An 18677-nucleotide genomic window follows, 5' to 3' on the forward strand; every position below is an offset into this window, starting at 1 on the left:
CTCGGGACAACACAGACTGTCTGGAAGTTGTGCCTCCCATCAATCCTAAGTCTGCCCCTGCCAACTTTTACCCACTGCTCCTAGTTCCTCCTTCTTGAAACAAACACATCTACTTTGTCATCCACACGACACTTAAGAAAGCTGAAAATTACTAGTTCAAATTGTCATTATTGGTAGAGAAAGAGATAGCACACCAAGAAAATCTAACTGTCTGAGCAAAAAATTAATAGAGCCAATAAATGAGATCAATCAACAAGACGGCAGGATATGCAATTAACCCACAAAAACCATCTGTATTCTTATTTTCTAGAAATAAAAATCAAGAAGGCATCATAAAAAGGCCATATTAACAATAACCAAAAAAATTATTTTGGAATTAACCTAACTAGAAATATACATGAATGACTTGATTAAGACCACATAAAATAATAATGACTAAATAGAGGAAAACCTAAATAAATAACCAAATATTCAATGTTCACGGCTGGTTTGGATTAATGTATTAAAAATTACAATACTGTCATCAGTGATGAACAAATTTAATGGCAGTCAAAATACCAGACAGTTTCCTCATATAATTTAATAAATTTACATTAAAATTTATATAGAAAACAAATAGGCAAGAATATCAAAGGGTGTAGGGAGGAAAGAGGCTGAGGAAGATGACCTCATACTCCAAAGGCTTTTAAAAACAACAGAACTGTTACAAACAAAATTATGTGGTAGTGGATCCAAAAAAGAGAGAAATCAATGAAACGAAATGTTATATCTAGATATATACACACATGTATGTATACATACACACACATGCATGGCATATATCCTGTTGCCCTGGTGCCAAGACATGTACATACATGGATGGAGAGAGGAAGAGGAAGACAGAGGGGAGAGAAAGGTGGACAAGGAGGAGGGAAGGAAAGAAGAGGGAGAAAGATCAATGTTTCATAAACCTACAGGAAATAAAAACTGGGGAGATAATTCGACAAATATGCTAGAAAAAATGCAATTTGGCAAGAAATTGATTAATACCAAGATCTCACATCATATATTCCCATGAATTCAGCTAGATGACAGATTTAAACTGAAAAGAACTAATAAAAAAGATGGAATAAAATAGCATAATACGTTTACCTTGATTATAGAGGTAGGTGAATTTTTTTCTATTCAACAAAAAGAAGCAGTTATTACAGAGAAGACAGATGTGCTTGATTAAATTGAAACAAAAATAATATAAGTACAGCATTAAAAAGGAAAAGACTGGGGGAAATAAGGCAAATATGACAGAAAAAACTTGACACGTAAAACATATAAGGAAATGTTAAAAATCTGTAAAGGTAACTCCTACTACATTATGGATAAATCATAAAAGGATATAAGAAATAAATTTCAGAACTCAAAACACTAATTCTGAATAAACCCTTGAAAAACTGCTCAACCTATATATACTTCGGCTTTAAAAACAAGTTTCTAAAATCTCACCCAAAAAGATATCCAAGGAGGAGAATAAACATCCACCTTCTTCATGAGTATTGCTTGGCACACCTCCAAATCCAGCTCTGATTCCTCTTCTCCCAGATTCATTTGTACATACTGTTATTTTAAGGTGGATAATGGTTATACAAAGGCAACTGACACGAAAGAGGCAAAAATACTCAGAGGCCTCTGCTTACTATGAAAGGTTTAGATCCACATATGCTTTTCACACTGCAAAAAGAATTCCTATTTTATGACCCATTCCTTATCTTATAAATTCCCACATGTGTAAAGACAGCACATATTTCATTCTCAAGGCTTCAGCCTTGAAAACGGAGGTTATGAAAAAAAAAGACTCCACCAGTTTCCTAAGATCAATAAGTATGTACACACATGTATATATGTATGGAACTAAGCAATGGCTATGCCATGTGGTATAGTGGGTAGTGCTCCATACTCAGAGTCAGGAAGACTCGGTTTCAAATCCTGACTTTCACACTCTAGGTTTCTGCAATACTTCTTTTCCAGAACTATCAGCTGTGCAAGAGTAGAAAGAGAAAGCAAAAGGCAAGAAATGGCTGCAAGTTGGATTTCTAGAGAAGTCCCATTGACAACAACTAAGATAAACTGGCAGGAAATCACTAATAGCACATGAACACACCACAGTTAGTTCTGACAGGTAACTGGCAGGGGGAAATTGCAAAAAAAAAAAAAAAAGGAAACTCTGTTAAGGACTCTGACACTTTTCCATATGACTTGCAGCTAAAACTTTCTACATGCTGCCTCCCCATTAGAATGTGAGCCCCTTTAGAGCAAAAACTCACTCACTTTTCTCCATTTGTATCACCAAATCTTAGCACAGTACTTTGCACAGAGCAACACATAATAAATCATTCATTCATTTGTTCGTTTGTTCTAATAAAGCCCTACTCAAGAAACCCTTCCCCCAACCTAACCTTCTATAGAAGATCCACACACAGTGAATGGGGAGGCAAGAAGGCAGATCAGAAAAATCAAGAGAAAACTTCAGGATATAAATTTCAGCAAGAGGAATGGGGGGGAGGGGAATCTATTGATCTTAAGAGACAGTGTTAATTGGAATTTCTGTCAATTACAATTATCAACTACATGTCCATAAAACAATGACTACCTAATGTTCAAAAAACCAAAGACCACAGCTACTGGGTTAAGAACTCACTATGTGACAAAAAATATGTTGGCAAAACTGGAAAAGAGTCTGGCAGAAATTATGGATGTATCAAGATTTCACACCATCTAACAAGAGAAACTCCAAATAAATATATGATTTACACCAGGGGTGGGGAACCTGCGGCCTCCATGTGGCCCTCTAGGTCCTCGAGGGCAGCCCTTGGACTGAATCCAAAGTTCACAGAACATATACCCTTAATAAAAGGATTTGTTCTGTAACACTTGGACTCAGTCAAAAGGCTGCACCCGAGGACCTAGAAGGCTGCACGTGGTGGCCTTGAGGCCAAAGGTTCCCCACCCCTGATTTAGACATAAAAAGTGACACCGTAAGCAAAATGGAGGAAAAAAGAAATGACCTCTCAGATCTATGTATAGGGGAAGAATTCATGACCAAATAAAAGACTGAGAGATCACAGAAATAAAAGGCAATTTTGATTATATAAAATGTAAAAGATTTCATATAAATAAGACCAATGCAGCTAAATTTCAAAGGAAAACAAGTAACTGGGGGGAAAACTTCTATCACAAATTCCTCTTGCCTCATCCAAACTACACAAGAAAATTATTCAAATTCATAAGAAAAAGAGCTATTCCCCAATTGATAAATAGAAGATATAAACAGGTGCTTTAAAAGGAAAAAATTGAACTATATGAAAAATGCTCCAAATCACTAATAATTAGAAATAAAAACTAAAATAATTTTAAGGTTCCACATCATACCCATAAAAAATATATAAAGATGACAAAAAAGTTAAATGACAAATGTTAGAGAGGCTGTGTCAAAACAGGTACTGCAGTACTGGGCTAGCCATTCTCGGAAGCAATCTGGAACCATATCCTAGAAGTGACTAAACTGTGTATACCCTTTGAGCCAGCAATACTACTACTAGATCTATGACTTAAAGAGATCAAAGAAAGAGGAAAAGGACTCATATGTATAGTATATGTATGCTATACATGAACAGCAGCTCTTTGTGTTATAGCAAAGGACTGGAAATGAAGGCAATCTTCATTAATTGGGGAATGGCTAAATAAATTATGGGTATATTAATGTAATGGAACATTATTGCACTGTAAAAAATTATGAAAAGGCCAGTTTCAGGGAGACCTGAGAAGACTTGATGAATTGATGTAGAGTGAAAAACCAAGAGAACAATTTGTACAAAAAGAAATTATTTTAAAAAAGGAAGAACTCTGAAAGACCTAAGAACTCGGATCCACACAATGACCAATTATGACTCCAGAATACTGGTGATAAAGCATGCTGTACACTTCCTGGCAGAGAGGTGATTAACACAAGGATGCTGAATAATACACAAATTTCAGGACAGAACTAATAAAGTAATTTTTTTTGCTTAACTATGCATATTTCTTACATATTTCTTCCTTGTTTTCCCTTTTCTTACAACGTGGAGGGAGGGTAGATATGGATAGTAAGGAAAAAGGAAAAAAAAAGAAAAAATGTCACTTAAGCACATTTTTTAAACACACAGAAGACAAGAAACTCCAGAAGAATCCCAATAAGTCATGCAGCTCTAAAAGTTGCATTTTAGACTTTGGGCCAAAATGGTTGCCTGAAAGGAGACATACTGCCAACTCTCACATACCTACTACAGCAAAAACCTTGAAGTTCATAACATACCAACCAATGATCAAAAATTCCAGTGAGAATTAAGTTATTTCTTCTATCCCAGAACCACATAAGAAAGTCAGCCAGACAAGATGGTGAGAAAAGCCAGGAAGTTGCCTGAGCTCTCCTCAGTTTCCTTCTAAACAACTTTAAATCACACCTCAAAATTTCTGGAGCAACAGAAGTTTCTGGAGCAACAGAAGTTCTGAGGTTTAGGGGTGCTGCGACCCCAAAATAACAACATCCTGGTCCTGCCTGTGAATTCAATCCAAGCCTTCTTTCAGCCAAAGATGAGGTTTATTAAAGATCCGCCATATTGGCCAGACTCTTAAAGAATCTGAACATGTGTGACACTCATATTGACAAGCAAGCCAGACTGAATCTGAGTCCTTGGCAGATTTTAAGAATCTGAGCACCTTAATGGAGACAAGATGGATTTTATATACAGAAAGACTGTGGGAGGGATCTAGGAGTGGCCAAATAGTCTGGGTGAAAACAATTTTCCAGCCCAAAATAACTTAGAGAGACTGTCTCACTTGGTTTTGTAAAAGGGGAGACCAGCCTAGTGCTGAAGGTATCTCGGCAAGCCAGCAGGAGTGCCGACCTCCCCCCAAACCCTAGCACAAATCAGCAACTGAGGCCCCATGGCCCCAGCTCAGCAGGCCGGTTGCACAGCAGGCCAGCTGCGAAGCCTCTAGCTCCAGCACAGCAGGCTTGTGGTCAGGACTGACAGGCTCAAGGGGCCCAGAAGGTGAACCACCAGCCCCAGAGGCCTCAGTGCAGCACTCTAGACTAGGCCAGGTGACCCCAGCACAGCAGGTGAGACACCAGTCCCAGAGCCAGAAGACCCAGCGCAGCAAGCTAGTGATCAGATCCCCCATGCAAGAAACTTGGGACAGTGCCCCCTGCATTCCAAGAGTAGAACTCAACTTTAAAAGTCACTATATAGGCTAGAAACAGCAAAAAACAAACAAAAAAGCCCTGACCATAGAAAGCTCATGTGGCAACAGGGAAGATCAAAACAAAACTCAGAAGAGAACAACCACCGCAAAATGCCTCAGAGAGAAATATGAATTGGTCTCCCAGCCCAAAAGGTCCTTCTGGAAGAGCTCAAAACAGATTTTAAAAATCAAATAAGAAAAGCAGAAGAAAAATTGGGAAAAGAAGTAGAATGATGCAAGAGAACCATGAAAAAAAGACTCAACAGCTTGGTAAAGAAAGCACAAAAAAAAATAGAAAAAGATGTAGAAAAAAAAGAAAACTCCTTTAAAAATAGAGTTGGCCAAATGGAAAAGGAGGTACAAAAACTAACTGAAGTAAATAATTCCTTAGAAATTAGAATTAGGAGGGGCTGCTGGGTGGTGTGGTGGATAGAGCACTGGTCTTGGAGTCAAGAGGACCTGGGTTCAAACACAGCCTCAGACACATAACACTCACTAGCTATGTGACTCTGGGCAAGTCACTTAACCCCAATTGCCTCACCTAAATAAAAAAGATTTGTTCTAAAAAAAAAAAAAATTAGAATTAGGCAAGTAGAAGCTAATGACTCTTTGAGACATCAAGAATCAAACAAAATCAAAATAATGAAAAAATAGAATAAAATGTAAAACATTTCATTGGAAAAAAACTGACCTGGAAAATAGATCCAGAAGAGACAATTTAATAATTACTGGGCTATCTGAAAGCCATGATCAAAATCTTTCAAGAAATTTTCAATATCCCAGAACCAGAGGGTAAAATAGAAATTGAAAGAATCCACCAATCACCTCCTGGAAGTGATCTCAAAACAAAACTCCCATTTATAGCCAAATTCCAGAACTCTAAGGTCAAGGAGAAAATACTGCAAGCAACCAGAAAGAAACAATTCACATATCAAAGAGTCACAATCAGAATTAACAGGATTTAACAGCTTCTACCTTAAAGAACTGGAGGGCTTGGAATATGATGTTCAGGAGTTTGGATTACAACCAAGAATCAGCTACCCAGCAAAACTGAGCACAATCTTTCGGGAGAAAAAAATGACGGTCATTCAATAAGATAGGAGACTTTCAAACATTCCTGATGAAAAAGACAAAAGCTAAACAGAAAGTTCAATTTTCAAATATAAGAGTTAAGAGAAGTATAAAAAGGTAAACAGAAAAGGAAAAGCTTAAGTTATTCAATAAGTTATTAAACTGCTTACATCCCTACATGGGAAGATGACACCTGTAACCCTTAAGAACTGTATCTCTATTAGGGCAGTTAGAAAGAGTATACACAGAAGGTTGCCGGTATAAGATGACTTTGATGAGATTGTATAATTAAGGGGTGAGAAAGAACTGCACTGGGAGAAGGAAGGGAGAGGCAGAATAGAGTAAATTATATCACATGAAGAAGTGCAAAAACCTATTACACTGGAGGGGAAAGGGGGGGTGATGAGCATTGTTTGAACCTTACTCTCATCAGATTTGGCTCAAAGAGAAAATAACATACACACTCAGCTGAATACAGAAACTTATAAAGAAACATGAGGGACAAGATAAGGCTAATGAGATGACAAGAGGGAGGGCAGATCGAGGGAGGTGGTGGTTATATGCAAAACAGTGAGGAGGGACAGAGTGAAAGAAGAGAGGAAGAGAGACACAGAGAGAGAGAGAAATATAAATGGGGAAAATAGGATGGAAGGAAATACAAAGTAATCATAACTGTGAATGTGGATAGCATGAACTCATTCATAAAACAGAAATGGACAGAAGAATGGATTAAAAAACAGAATCCTACAATACGTTGTTTACAAGAAACACATCTGAAGCAGAGACACACACAGTAAAAATAAACAGAATTTATTATGCTTCAGTTTAAGTTAAAAGTTAAGTTTAAAAAAAAAGCAGGGGTAGTATTCATGATCTCAGACAAAGCAAAAGCAAAAATAGATCTAATTAAAAGAGGCAAATAAAGAAACTATAACCTGTTAAAAGGTGCTACATACAATGAAGTAATATCAATACCAAATATATATGCACCAAATGCTATAGCATCCAAATTTCTAAAGGAGAAGTTAAATGAGTTATACAAGGAAATAGTAAAATTATACTAGTGGGGGACCTCAACTTTCCCTTCTCAGAACTAGATTAAATCTAACCGCAAAATAAATAAGAGATTAAAGAGGTGAACAGGATTTTAAAAGTTAGATATGATACACCTCTGGAGAAAACTGAATGGGGATAGAAAGAAATATTCCTTTTTCTCAGTGGTATATGGCTTCTACACAAAAACTGACCATGCATTAGAGCACAAAAAACTCACAATCAAATACAAAAAGGCAGAAATATTAAATACATCCTTTCCAGATCGTGATGCAATAAAAATTACAATTAATAAAGGGCCACAGATAGACACATTAAAAATTCATTGGAAACTAAATAATTTAATCCTAAAGAATGAGTGGGTCAAAGAACAAATCATATAAAGAATCAATAATTTCATCAAAGAGAACGACAAATGAGACAACATACCAAAATTTATAAGATCCAGTGAAAACAGTACTTAGGGGAAATACTATATCTATAAATGCTTACATCAATAAAATAGAGAAGAGTAGATCAATGAATTGGGCATACAACTAAAAAAGCTAGAAAAAGAACAAATTAAAAATCCTCAATTAAATACCAGATTAGAAATCCTGAAAATAAAAGGACAGACTAATAAAATTAAAAGTAAGGAAACCACTGAACTAATAAATAAAACTAAGAGCTGATTTTATGGAAAAAAAGACATTAAAATAAATAAAACCACTGGTTAATTTGATTTTTTTAAAAAATAAAGAAAATGAAATTACCAGCATCAAAAATAAAAAGAGTGAATTCACTGCCAATGAAGAAAAAATTAAAACAATAATAAGGAGCAATTTTGCCCAATTGTATGCCAATAAATCTGATAATCTAAGTAAAATGGATGAATATTTACAAAAATACAAATTGCCCAAATTAACAGAAAAGGAACTAGAATACTTAAATAACCTCATTTTATTTTTTTAGTACAAATTTATTTATTTGCAGTTTTCAATATTTACTTCCACAAGGTTTGGAGCTCCAAATTTTCACCCCATCTCACCCCTCCTCCCACCCCAAGATGGCATGCATTCTGAATATCCCTTCCCCTAGTCTGTCCTCTCTTCTATCTCTTCCCCCCTTCTCTTATCCCCTTCCCCTTCTATTTTCCTGTAGGGCAGGACAGACTTCTGTACCCCATTTCCTGTATTTCTTATTTCCCAGTAGCATGTGAAAACATTTTTTTAAACATATGTTTTTAAAACTTTAGGTTTCAAATTTTCTCCCTTCCTCCCTCCCCACCCACCCTCACTGAAAAGGCAAGCAATTCAATTAATATAGGTTATACATGTGCAGTTATGCAAAACACTTCCATAGTAGACATGTTGTGAAAAACTAACTCTATTTCCCTTAATCCTATCCTGCCCTCCCATTTATTCTATTCTTTCTTTTGACCCTGTCCCCTCCTCAAAAGTATTTCCTTCTGATTACCCCCTTTCCCAATCTGCCCTCCTCTCTATCATCCCCCTGCTCTCTTGTCCCCTTGTCCCCCTATTTCCCATAGGGTAAGACAGATTTCCTTACCCAATTAAATGTTTATGTTATTCGCTCCTTAAGCCAAATCCTATAAGAATAAGATTCACTCATTCCCTCTCACCTTCCCCCGTTTCCCCTTCCACTGTAAGAGACTTTTCTTTTTTTTTTTTGTGAGGTAATTTACCCCATTCTACCTCTCCCTTTCTTCTTCTCTGAGTATAATCTTCTCTCATCCCTTAATTTTATTCTCCAGATATGACCCCTTAATCTTCAGCTCACCCTGTGCCCTCTATCTACCTATCTACATATACATACATATAATTTTTTTCCTTCAACTACCCTAATATTGACAAAGGTCTCATGAGTTAGAAATATCATCTTTCCATGCAGGAATGTAAACAGTTCAACCTTAATAAGTCTCTTATGATTTCTCCTTCCTGTTTACCTCTTCATGTTCCACTTGAGTCTCGTATTTGAAAATCAAATTTTCTATTCAGCTCTGGTCTTTTCATCAAGAAAGCTTCAAAGTCCTCTATTTCACTGAATGACCACTTTTTTCCCCTGAAGGATTATACTCAGTTTTGCTGGGTAGGTGATTCTTGGTTGTAATCCTATCTCCTTTGCCCTCCGGAATATTCTATTCCATGCCTTGCAGTCCTTTAATGTAGAAGCTGTTAAATCTTGGTTTACCCTGATTGTGTTTCCACTATACTTGAATTGTTTCTTTCTGGCAGCTTGTAATATTTTCTCCTTGACCAGGGAACTCTGGAATATGGCTACAATATTCCTAGGAGTTTTCCTTTGGGGATCTCTTTCGGGAGGAGATCTGTGGATTCTTTCCCTTTCTATTTTGCCCTCTGGGGTCTACTATATCAGGGCAGTTTTCCTTGATAATTTCTTGAAAGATGATGTCTAGGCTCTTTTTTTGATCATGGCTTTCAGAGATAGTCCAATAATTTTTAAATTCTCTCTCTTGGATCTATTTTCCAGGTCAGTTGTTTTTCCAATGAGATATTTCACATTGTTTTCTAATTTTTCATTCTTTTGGATTTGTTTTACAGTGTCTTGATTTCTCATAAAGTCACTAGCCTCCAATTGCTCTATTCTAATTTTTAAGGAAGTATTTTCTTCAGTAATCTTTTGGACTTCCTTTTCCATTTGGCCAATTTTTCTTTTTAGGGCATTCTTCTCCTCATTGGCTTTTTGGACCTCTTTTGCCATTTGGGTTAGGCTATTTTTTAAGGTGTTATTTTCTTCAGTATTTTTTTGGGTCTCCTTTAGCAAGCTGTTGACTTGTTTTTCATGATTTTCTTGCATCACTCTCATTTTTCTTCAGTTTTTCCTCTACTCCTCTTACTTGCTTCTCAAAATCCCTTTTGAGCTCTTCCAAGGCCTGGGAGACTGACTCATAGTTTTCTTGGAGGCTTTGGATGCAGGAGCTCTGACTTTGTTGTCTTCTGGTTGTATGTTTTGATCTTCTTTGTCACCAAAGTAAGATAATATAGTCTGACTCTTTTTGCGCTACTTGCTCATGATCCCAGCCAATTACTTGAGTTTTAAACTCTTTGTTAAGGTAAGAGTCTGCTTCCAATGTGGAGAATGTACTGTCCCAAGCTTCAGGGTTTATATAGCTGTTTTCAAAGATACTTGTAGGGACCTGTAAATTTTCAGTTCTTCCAAGGTGGTATGATAAGGGGCGAGGTGTTTACTCCTTTCCTGGCCTGTGCTATGGTCTATTAGTAACCACAAGCACTCCTTTCAGTCCTGGAACTGTGAAGAAGGTTTCCTGTCCCCAGCCACTACAAGTTCCACTGTGCCAGCGCTCCTCCTCACCCCAGGACCCCCGTCCAGAACTGTGACCCAGATCCAAGCAGGGGCAAAGCAAGAGATTCCTGCCCCAGCACCACCAAAGAGATCCCTGCAATCCCCCTCTGATCAGCCACTCAATTCCCCCTCAGTCTATGGGCCAGAAGCTCGGGAAGCAGCTGACCACCCCAGGGCCGGTGCTCTTGGGGAATGGAGCTGAGACCCCACCTTCTTCTCTCAGCATTGCAGAAACAGACTTTTCCCACTGACCTTCTCAGTTGTCTTTGGCCTTTGTGGATTGAGGAGTCTGGAAACCGCCACAGCTGCCAATTCAGTCCTCTGAGGCCTGCTCCATGTTAGCTGCGGCTTGCTCGCCCACGCCATGCTGCGCTCCCAGCCCGGCAGGATATACCTTTCTCATCAATCATTCAGGTTGTCTGGGGCTGGATATTTGTTTCACTCTGTCTTTTTGTGGGTTCTATTGCCTTAGAATCTGTTTAGAGCCATTTTTATAGGTATTTAGAGGGGTTTGGTGGAGAGCTCAAGCAAGTTGCTACTTTCACTCAGCCATCTTGGCTCCGCCCCCCCAAATAACCTCATTTTAGAAAAAGAAATTGAACAAGCCATCAATGAACTCCCCAAGAAAAAATCTCCAGGGCTAGATGGATTCACAAGTGAATTCAACCCAAACATTTAAAGAAAAATTCCAATACTATATAAACTATTTGGCAAAATAGACAAAGGAGTCCTATATCAAATTCCTCTTACGACACAAATATGGTGCTGATATCTAAACCAGGAAGAACCAAAACAGACAAGGAAAACCATAGACCAATTTCCTTAATGAATACTGACACAAAAATTTTAAATAAAATACTAGCAAGGAGATTAGAGCAGTATATCACCAGGATCACACACTATGACCAGGTGGGATTTATACTAGGAATGCAGAACTGGTTCAATACTAAGAAAACTACCAGCATAATTGACTATATCAATAACAAAACCAACAGAAATCATATGATTATCTCAACAGATGCCCAAAAAGTTTTTGAAAAAATACAGCACCCATTCCTGTTTAAAAACTTTAGACAGCACAGGAATCAATGAAGTATTTTCTAAAAGGATAAATAGTATGTATCTAAAATCATCAGCATTATCTATAACTGAGACAAGCTAAAATTAACCTTCCAATAAGACCTGAGGTGAAACAAAGATGTCCATTATCACCACTGTTACTTAATATTGTACTAGAAATGTTAGCTATAGAAATAAGAGGGGAAAAAAGAAATTGAAGGAATTAGAAGAGGCAATGAAGAAATAAAAATATCACTCTTTGCAGATGATATAATGGTTGGTACACTCAGAGAATCCTAGAGAATCAACTAAAAAACTACTTTTAATAATTAACAACTCTAGCAAAGTTGGTCTATTTCTTCTTTCCCAACATGACTAATATGGAAATATGTTTTACGTGACTGTACATATATGACCTATATCAAAATGTTTACTATTTTAGGGAGGGAAAGGGAAGGAGGAAGGGAGAAAATCTGGAACTCAAAAAATTTTTAAATTAATATTGAAATCATAATTGTTAAAACATGTACAGCTAAGCGGCACAGTGGATAGAGCACCGGCCCTGAAGTCGTCAGGAGGACCTGAGTTCAAATCTGGCCTCAGACCAAACACTTGACACTTATTAGCTGTGTGATCCTGGGCAAGTCACTTAACCCCAACTGCCTTAAAAAAACACATGTAACTGGAAAAAATAAAATACTATTCAAAGAAGAAGAAAAAAAAAGTCAGCCAAAAAAAGCCAACAAACAAAGCAACAGGATGGGGAATTCTTCTAGCACCAGCCTCTCCCAGTTTAACCAGAGACGAGAAACAAGTTATCTGCAAGGCTCTATGTCAGGAGGTAGTACAAGTGGAAAGATCGTCTGAGCAAGCTTCAGACCGGAGAGCAGCAGCAGCCAGTTACCAATGTGTTACTGCAGTGCTTGGATCCAGACGCCCAAATCCAGAGGTTCCAAGTTCCCTAATACTAGGTTCTGAAAAATCAGAAAGGGCCTTGAAGACTTAGTACTTTGAACCTCCAAGATCAAAGGAGGCCTAACCCCAGGTAATGGAGGTCAAACCCAAAGACTCAACATCAAATCAAGCAGGGCCAAACATTCCACCCAAAAGCAAATCAGGAGGCAGAACCACAAAGCCTCAATTCATAAACTAAAGCTGTGGAAGATAAGTAACTCAAAGAAAATGCCACATCAAAAACTAGTGTAGATCAAGAGATCCTCAAAAACAGGCTCTGCAAGCAACGCCTCAAAGGAAAAAAAAAGGCATATTCCAAAAGGACTACATTGATACCTAGAATAAATCAAGCAAGAAAAAAATTAAAAGCTCTGGATAAAAGAACTGGAAGAAGAACAAATAGTTTAGAAGGGAAAATGGTAATCAAGAAATGAAATTCCTGAAAATTGGCACAGACCAAAGAGAAATCAATGACTCTACAAAACAGCAAGAATTATACAAACAAAATCAAAAGATTGAAAAAGTAAAAAGCAATATAAGATAGCTGATATCAAAAAAAAATAGAAAGCAAATTTAAAGAGAGTTAATTAATCATTGGACTACCTGAAAACTATGATTTTTTTTTAAAAAAAAGCAAGACTGAATACCATATTTCCAGAAATCTTGAACCAGAAGATAAATATAGAAAGAATCCACCAATCAGCTCCCAAAAGGAAGCCCAAAAGGGAAAAGTTCCTGGAATACCACAGCCAAAATCTAGCTGCCACGTCAAAGAAAAAAATACAGCAACCATCCAGAAAGAAGCTCAAGTACCAAGAAACTACAGTGAGAAACACCTTACAAAAAAGGAAAGGCTATCTTAGAATGCATACAAAGACGGATATAAGCGCATGATCAACAATAATACACCCTGAAAAGCTCGATATCATCTTCAAGAGGAAAAAAATGGGTTATCTAATGGAATTTCAAGCATTCCTTATGAAAAGATCAAAGTTGAATAGGAAACTAGGAAATACAAACACAAGATTCTAGAGAAATCTAGGAAGAGAAATATATTACTTAGGAAGATTTGTAGATATATTTGAGCAAATGAAAGGAGAAGCAGGATGATGTGGTGCTAACATTCTAACAGGGGGAAAAGGAACAAGAATCTCCAGACCCTCATGTCTTTAAAGGGGACTGAAGAACAGAGGTCCTACAGGTGGTTTGGTTCTGTTCAGAGGGTCTGATGATAAGAAAGAAAAGTGAGCTTTTTAATAAAGAAAGGGGTGGAACTCGATACTTCTCATGACTAGGGTACCTGAGAAGAAGAGTATATAAACAAGAGGACAGGATACAGGGAGTGAGCATCACCTGAACCTTGCTCTTATCTGAAAAGGAAAAAGAGGGTTGAACACACAAACAGCATGGTATAGAAGAGACCAAAAGGATCAAGTCTCGAGCAAGAAAGTGATGGCCTTATAGCAGGGAGTTCTTTACTTTTTGTGCCACGAAACCCTTTGGTAGTCTGGTGACGTCTATGGGTCCTTTATCAGAATAATTTCTTACAATGTATAAAATAGAATACATAGGATTACAAAGGAAACCAGTTACACTGAAATACAGTTATTTAAAAAAAATTTTAAGTTAAGGAATTCCTGAAATTAAGGCCCAGGGAGTATTTCATACTTACCGCCAACTGATAATAGGAGGTCCAAACTACCGGAGGGGTGAAAAGTCAGAAAAAACTAACAGCAAGATTAATTTAGAGGGATAAAATATTTAGAAAATGAAAAAAGTAGGAATAAAGAGGGTACAGCACTTCCAAGTGTCAAATTATAACGAAATAATCATCTAAATTCTTTGGTACTGGTATAAAAAATAGAAAATAGATCGGATGAACACACTAGATAAGGAAGAATCAGAAACCAATCAAACTCAATAATCAAGTGCCCAACAAACATAAAAAATAAGACACTAAACTTTCTACTTACAAAATCTGCTGGGTAAATTGGAAAACAGCAGAAATTAAGTTTACACCACCATCTTACACCAAATATCACAATAAGCTTAAAATGGATGTGACCTAAGTATTAGAGGTCATATTATAATAAATATTTTAAACATCAGTTATCTTTCAATAGTAAATGGAGAGACTTCTTTAGCCAAAGGATATAGCAGATCACAAAGAATACAGTTCTGATTACATCAAACTGAAAAACCTTTGAACAAACAAAATCAATTAAGCCAGGATAAAAGAGAAGCCATCAAATAGGAAGAAGTCTTTGCATCAAATATCCGATACTGATATTAAGTCTTCTATGCAAGATACATAGCAAATTAATACAAATGCTTAATCATTCCCCAAGAGATAAGTATTAAGAAGCTATGAAAAGTTCTCAAAAGAACTGCAGACTACTCATAACCATGCAAAATACAGCTCCAAAGCACCAATAATAAAACTGCCAATCAACACACCTTCAAAGTTTTATCTCACACCCAGCAAAATGCCAAAGACCACAAAAGACGGGTGTACAGTAACTGTCGGAGGGCTACGGAAAGGCAGGTACACTAACATGCTGTCGTTGTAACTCTGACCATCCACCATTCTGGAAAGCAATTTGTAATTATTCTGCTTAAAAAGCCATTAAAAAGGCCAACGCTTTTAACTGCTTGGTATTTATATCCTCAAAAAGATAAAAGACACAAATAAAGGTCCTAAGAACATTAAACATATATATAGCAGCAGGCATCGTGATAGCCATGAATTAGAAGCCAAGTGCTGGCCAGTAAACAAGCAGTGGTACGTGATTAGAACGGAATATTACCATACTGTAAGGAACAAAGAATATGAAGAATTCGGAGAAGCATGGGAAGGTTTAGATGACCTGATGCAAAGAGAAGCGAGCAGCACGAGAAATAACACATACAACTATAACAACGTGATGTAATCACAGATAAGGAAACTGAGGCCCAGCAAAATGCCTCGTTTGAATACCTTTGCATATACTTTGCTCCAGCCATAGACTATAAGCCCCTGAAGGGAAAGGGCTGTCCTTGTACCACCGCCTAACTCAGTGGCTAGCAGGAGGAGATCCTTGCCGCCATCTCCTGCACCTCTCCAGGCATTAGCGGACCATTTCTGCTTGGCACAGGGCCAGGCCTGACGACGGTAAAACGAGGGAGTTTGGCCTGAATTCTAGGAAAGCGACGTAAAGTCAGGCGCGGGTTACCGCCCGAGAGAGGGAGATCTGCCACTGCTACCTGGGCCGGCTCGGGCCTCGGCCACAACAGAAGGGACCGGGCAGGCCCTCCCACAAGGTGGTCTGGATGCCCGGGGGGGGGCCCCCACGTGAGATACCGACGCTGCGGGGGCTCACCTATGGAAAGCGTCAGGTTCCACGAGAAGCCCTGGTAGCGCCGCAGCTTCAGCAGCTTCTCCAGGAACAGGCCGATGAAGGGCTGCACGGTGCCGATCAGCAGCCGGCGCGGCAGCGACCCCGGGGCATGCCCCTTGCGGCCGCCGCCCCCCGACGGATGGATGGGCGCAGGCGACGAGGCCCGCGGCCCCCTGCTGCACTTGTCCTCCGTCAGAGGCCTCCGCTCGCCGCTGCCCATGCCCCGGCGGCTCCGCAAGGGGCAGCGGGGGGCCTGGTCCCCCTTGGACGGCAGATCCTTGTGCTTGTTCCTCGTCTGCACGACCATCTTCTCATAGTCCCTGCGCGGGGACCGGCCCGAGCCAACCGCTGAGGCCTCGCTGCCTGCGGAGGCGGCCCGCCGCCGCCAACCTCAACCGCTCCTCGCTCCGCCCACCGTTGCCTCTCCTCAGGTTGTCACGGTGACCGCCGGACGTCCGCGAGGCCACGACGTCCGGCGGCCGCGTGCCGGCTCCTGCTGCGCGCGCAGCCTCTCCTCCCACTGCGCAGCCTCCCGGCCCTTGGCAGCCTGGGGACCACGTGCAGCTTCCTGTCTTCATCCCAACTCCTTTTTCTCCAGGTTGTTTACGTGGGGGTAGCTGTGGCTACTGAAGTGTCAGGCTCCTACTTAGGATGTGGTTGTTGTTTTCTTCTTTTTCTGTGTAATGTGCCAATCAGCAAATACAAGTATTTCAATATACAAAGAACAAATGAGGATTGTTTAAGAATCTGAATGTGTTTGGTTAATTGGATATCAAACTGAACAATTTACCAAATGAAATAATAGGTGGAAAAGCATTTTGCAGCCTTTGAGGGGCAATTAGGTGTGCTGGTGGCAGGAGGGCTGGATTTGGAGGCAGAAAGATTGGATCAAAAATCATAATATATGTGTGTGTGTGCGTGTGTGTGTGTGTGTGTGTGTGTGTGTGTGTGAGAGAGAGAGAGAGAGAGAGAGACATTCTAAAGCTGTGTGTGACCCTGACACTTAACCACATCTACCCTCAGCTTTTTCATCTGTTAAATGGGAATAATAATAGTACCTCACGGCTCCCTCTCAGGAGTGTTTTGAGGACAAAATTAGATAACTGATATGAAGATCTTTGCAAACATTAAGTGATATGAATATCATCATCAACATAATATAATGTCAAAGGGCTTTGGGGACCCAAGAAGCAGCCAAGTGGCATGGTGGGTTAAGCCCTGGATTGGAGTTGGGGGACCACAGTCAGACCGTTAGCCTAGAATTCCATATAAATGTTAGGGATAGACAGAGAATAAATGTGATTTCACTGATGTAGTGAACTGCTCATTGAAAGTTCCTTTTATCATTTCAGGTAGATAAGTCATCTACAGCTTTCAGTCTTAGGATATGGCCTAAAACACTGAGAGGTTGTGACTTACCCAGGGTCCCACAGCCCATTTGTGTCAGAGGTGAGACTTAAGGTCATCCTGTCTCTGAGGTTTCTCCTTAGTGTTTACAGGTAAGGAAGTGGTGTAATGGGGGGGGGGGGGCCAAGAAGACCAGAATTCAAGTTCCATCCAATTGTAAACACTATAGTAGTAGTGGTGGTGACGGTAGTGGGGTGGCAGTGTTGGTAGTGGGGTGGCGGTGTTAGCTGTAGTAGTTGCAATAGTAGTGACAGTAGTAGTCAAGGTGATAGTAGTAGAAGAAGAAGAAGTGGTGGTGGTGGTAGTAGTAGTTGCAGTAGTAGTGGTAGTAGTAGTCATGGCAGCAGTGGTAATACTAGCAGTAGCAGTAGTGGTGGTGTTAGTGATAACAGGTGCAGTAGTGGTAGTGGTGGTGGTAGTAGCAGCAGCAGCCAGATTTCTCTTGTTCTGCGTCTTTTTTTGTTTTCTTCTATCTAATATTTTTTGAAGCACCATTTTGCGTTTCTATTAGACACACTAACCATCTCCTCCTCTAGTGAAGTTCTCTTTTCCAACATGTATTAACTTGATTCCTACTAATTTCTTAGCTATCAGTATGCTTGTAAACATCAAATGAAATAGCTGAATAATGGCTTTTGAGAAACTGTGTGATAAGACAAATAGGAAAAGGACCCTTATAGATGGGAAAGTCCTCAATTCAATTTAAGGAAGCGCTTTCCTGCCTCCTCAGTGCCATATATTGTACTTAATTCTGGAACTACAAAAAACAAAAATGAAACAGTCCCTGCCCTCAAAGAGCTTACATTTTATAATGGAGAAACAACAGATACACAGGCAAATGAAAACAGACACAGCAAATATTAAGTAGTTTGGGCAATCAGGGCACTGGGAAAATTCAGAAAGGTTTCATGCAGTTTTAAGGCCGCTAGGGGGCTAGAAAAACATTTAAATTTACAGAAATTGTAATAATAGCTATAACCAGCAGATGGTAGAGAGAGCATATAAAACTAACATTTTAATTGAAAGGTTTTCTAATGTTTTAATGAATTTTTAAAAGGTGTAATTTCTGTTCTTGTTAGAAGTAAATCAGTTTAATAAATAAAACAGAATAAACAAATATAAAATTCTAAACGCAGTTCAGATGATAGAATTATATTGCCTATATTGCTTATGAAAATA

The 18677-nt window shown here is 38.9% G+C and overlaps 1 protein-coding gene across 2 annotated transcripts in view; it reads right to left on the bottom strand.

The window, feature by feature from the left end:
- LOC110196025 (protein C-mannosyl-transferase DPY19L1-like) overlaps window positions 1–16534 on the bottom strand; it is a 153114-nt gene extending 136580 nt beyond the window's left edge. For both annotated transcript variants that reach the window (XM_020969095.2, XM_020969096.2), the window contains exon 1: window positions 16074–16534. In XM_020969095.2, coding sequence (XP_020824754.1) covers window positions 16074–16398 — 325 coding nt within the window. In that variant the 5' untranslated portion in view covers window positions 16399–16534. The remainder of the gene's footprint in view (window positions 1–16073) is intronic.
- Window positions 16535–18677: the final 2143 nt, after the last annotated feature.

Source organism: Phascolarctos cinereus, unplaced genomic scaffold (assembly GCF_003287225.1).
Source record: "Phascolarctos cinereus isolate Bilbo 61053 unplaced genomic scaffold, phaCin_HiC Scaffold_4;HRSCAF=312, whole genome shotgun sequence".
NCBI lineage: Eukaryota > Metazoa > Chordata > Mammalia > Diprotodontia > Phascolarctidae > Phascolarctos > Phascolarctos cinereus.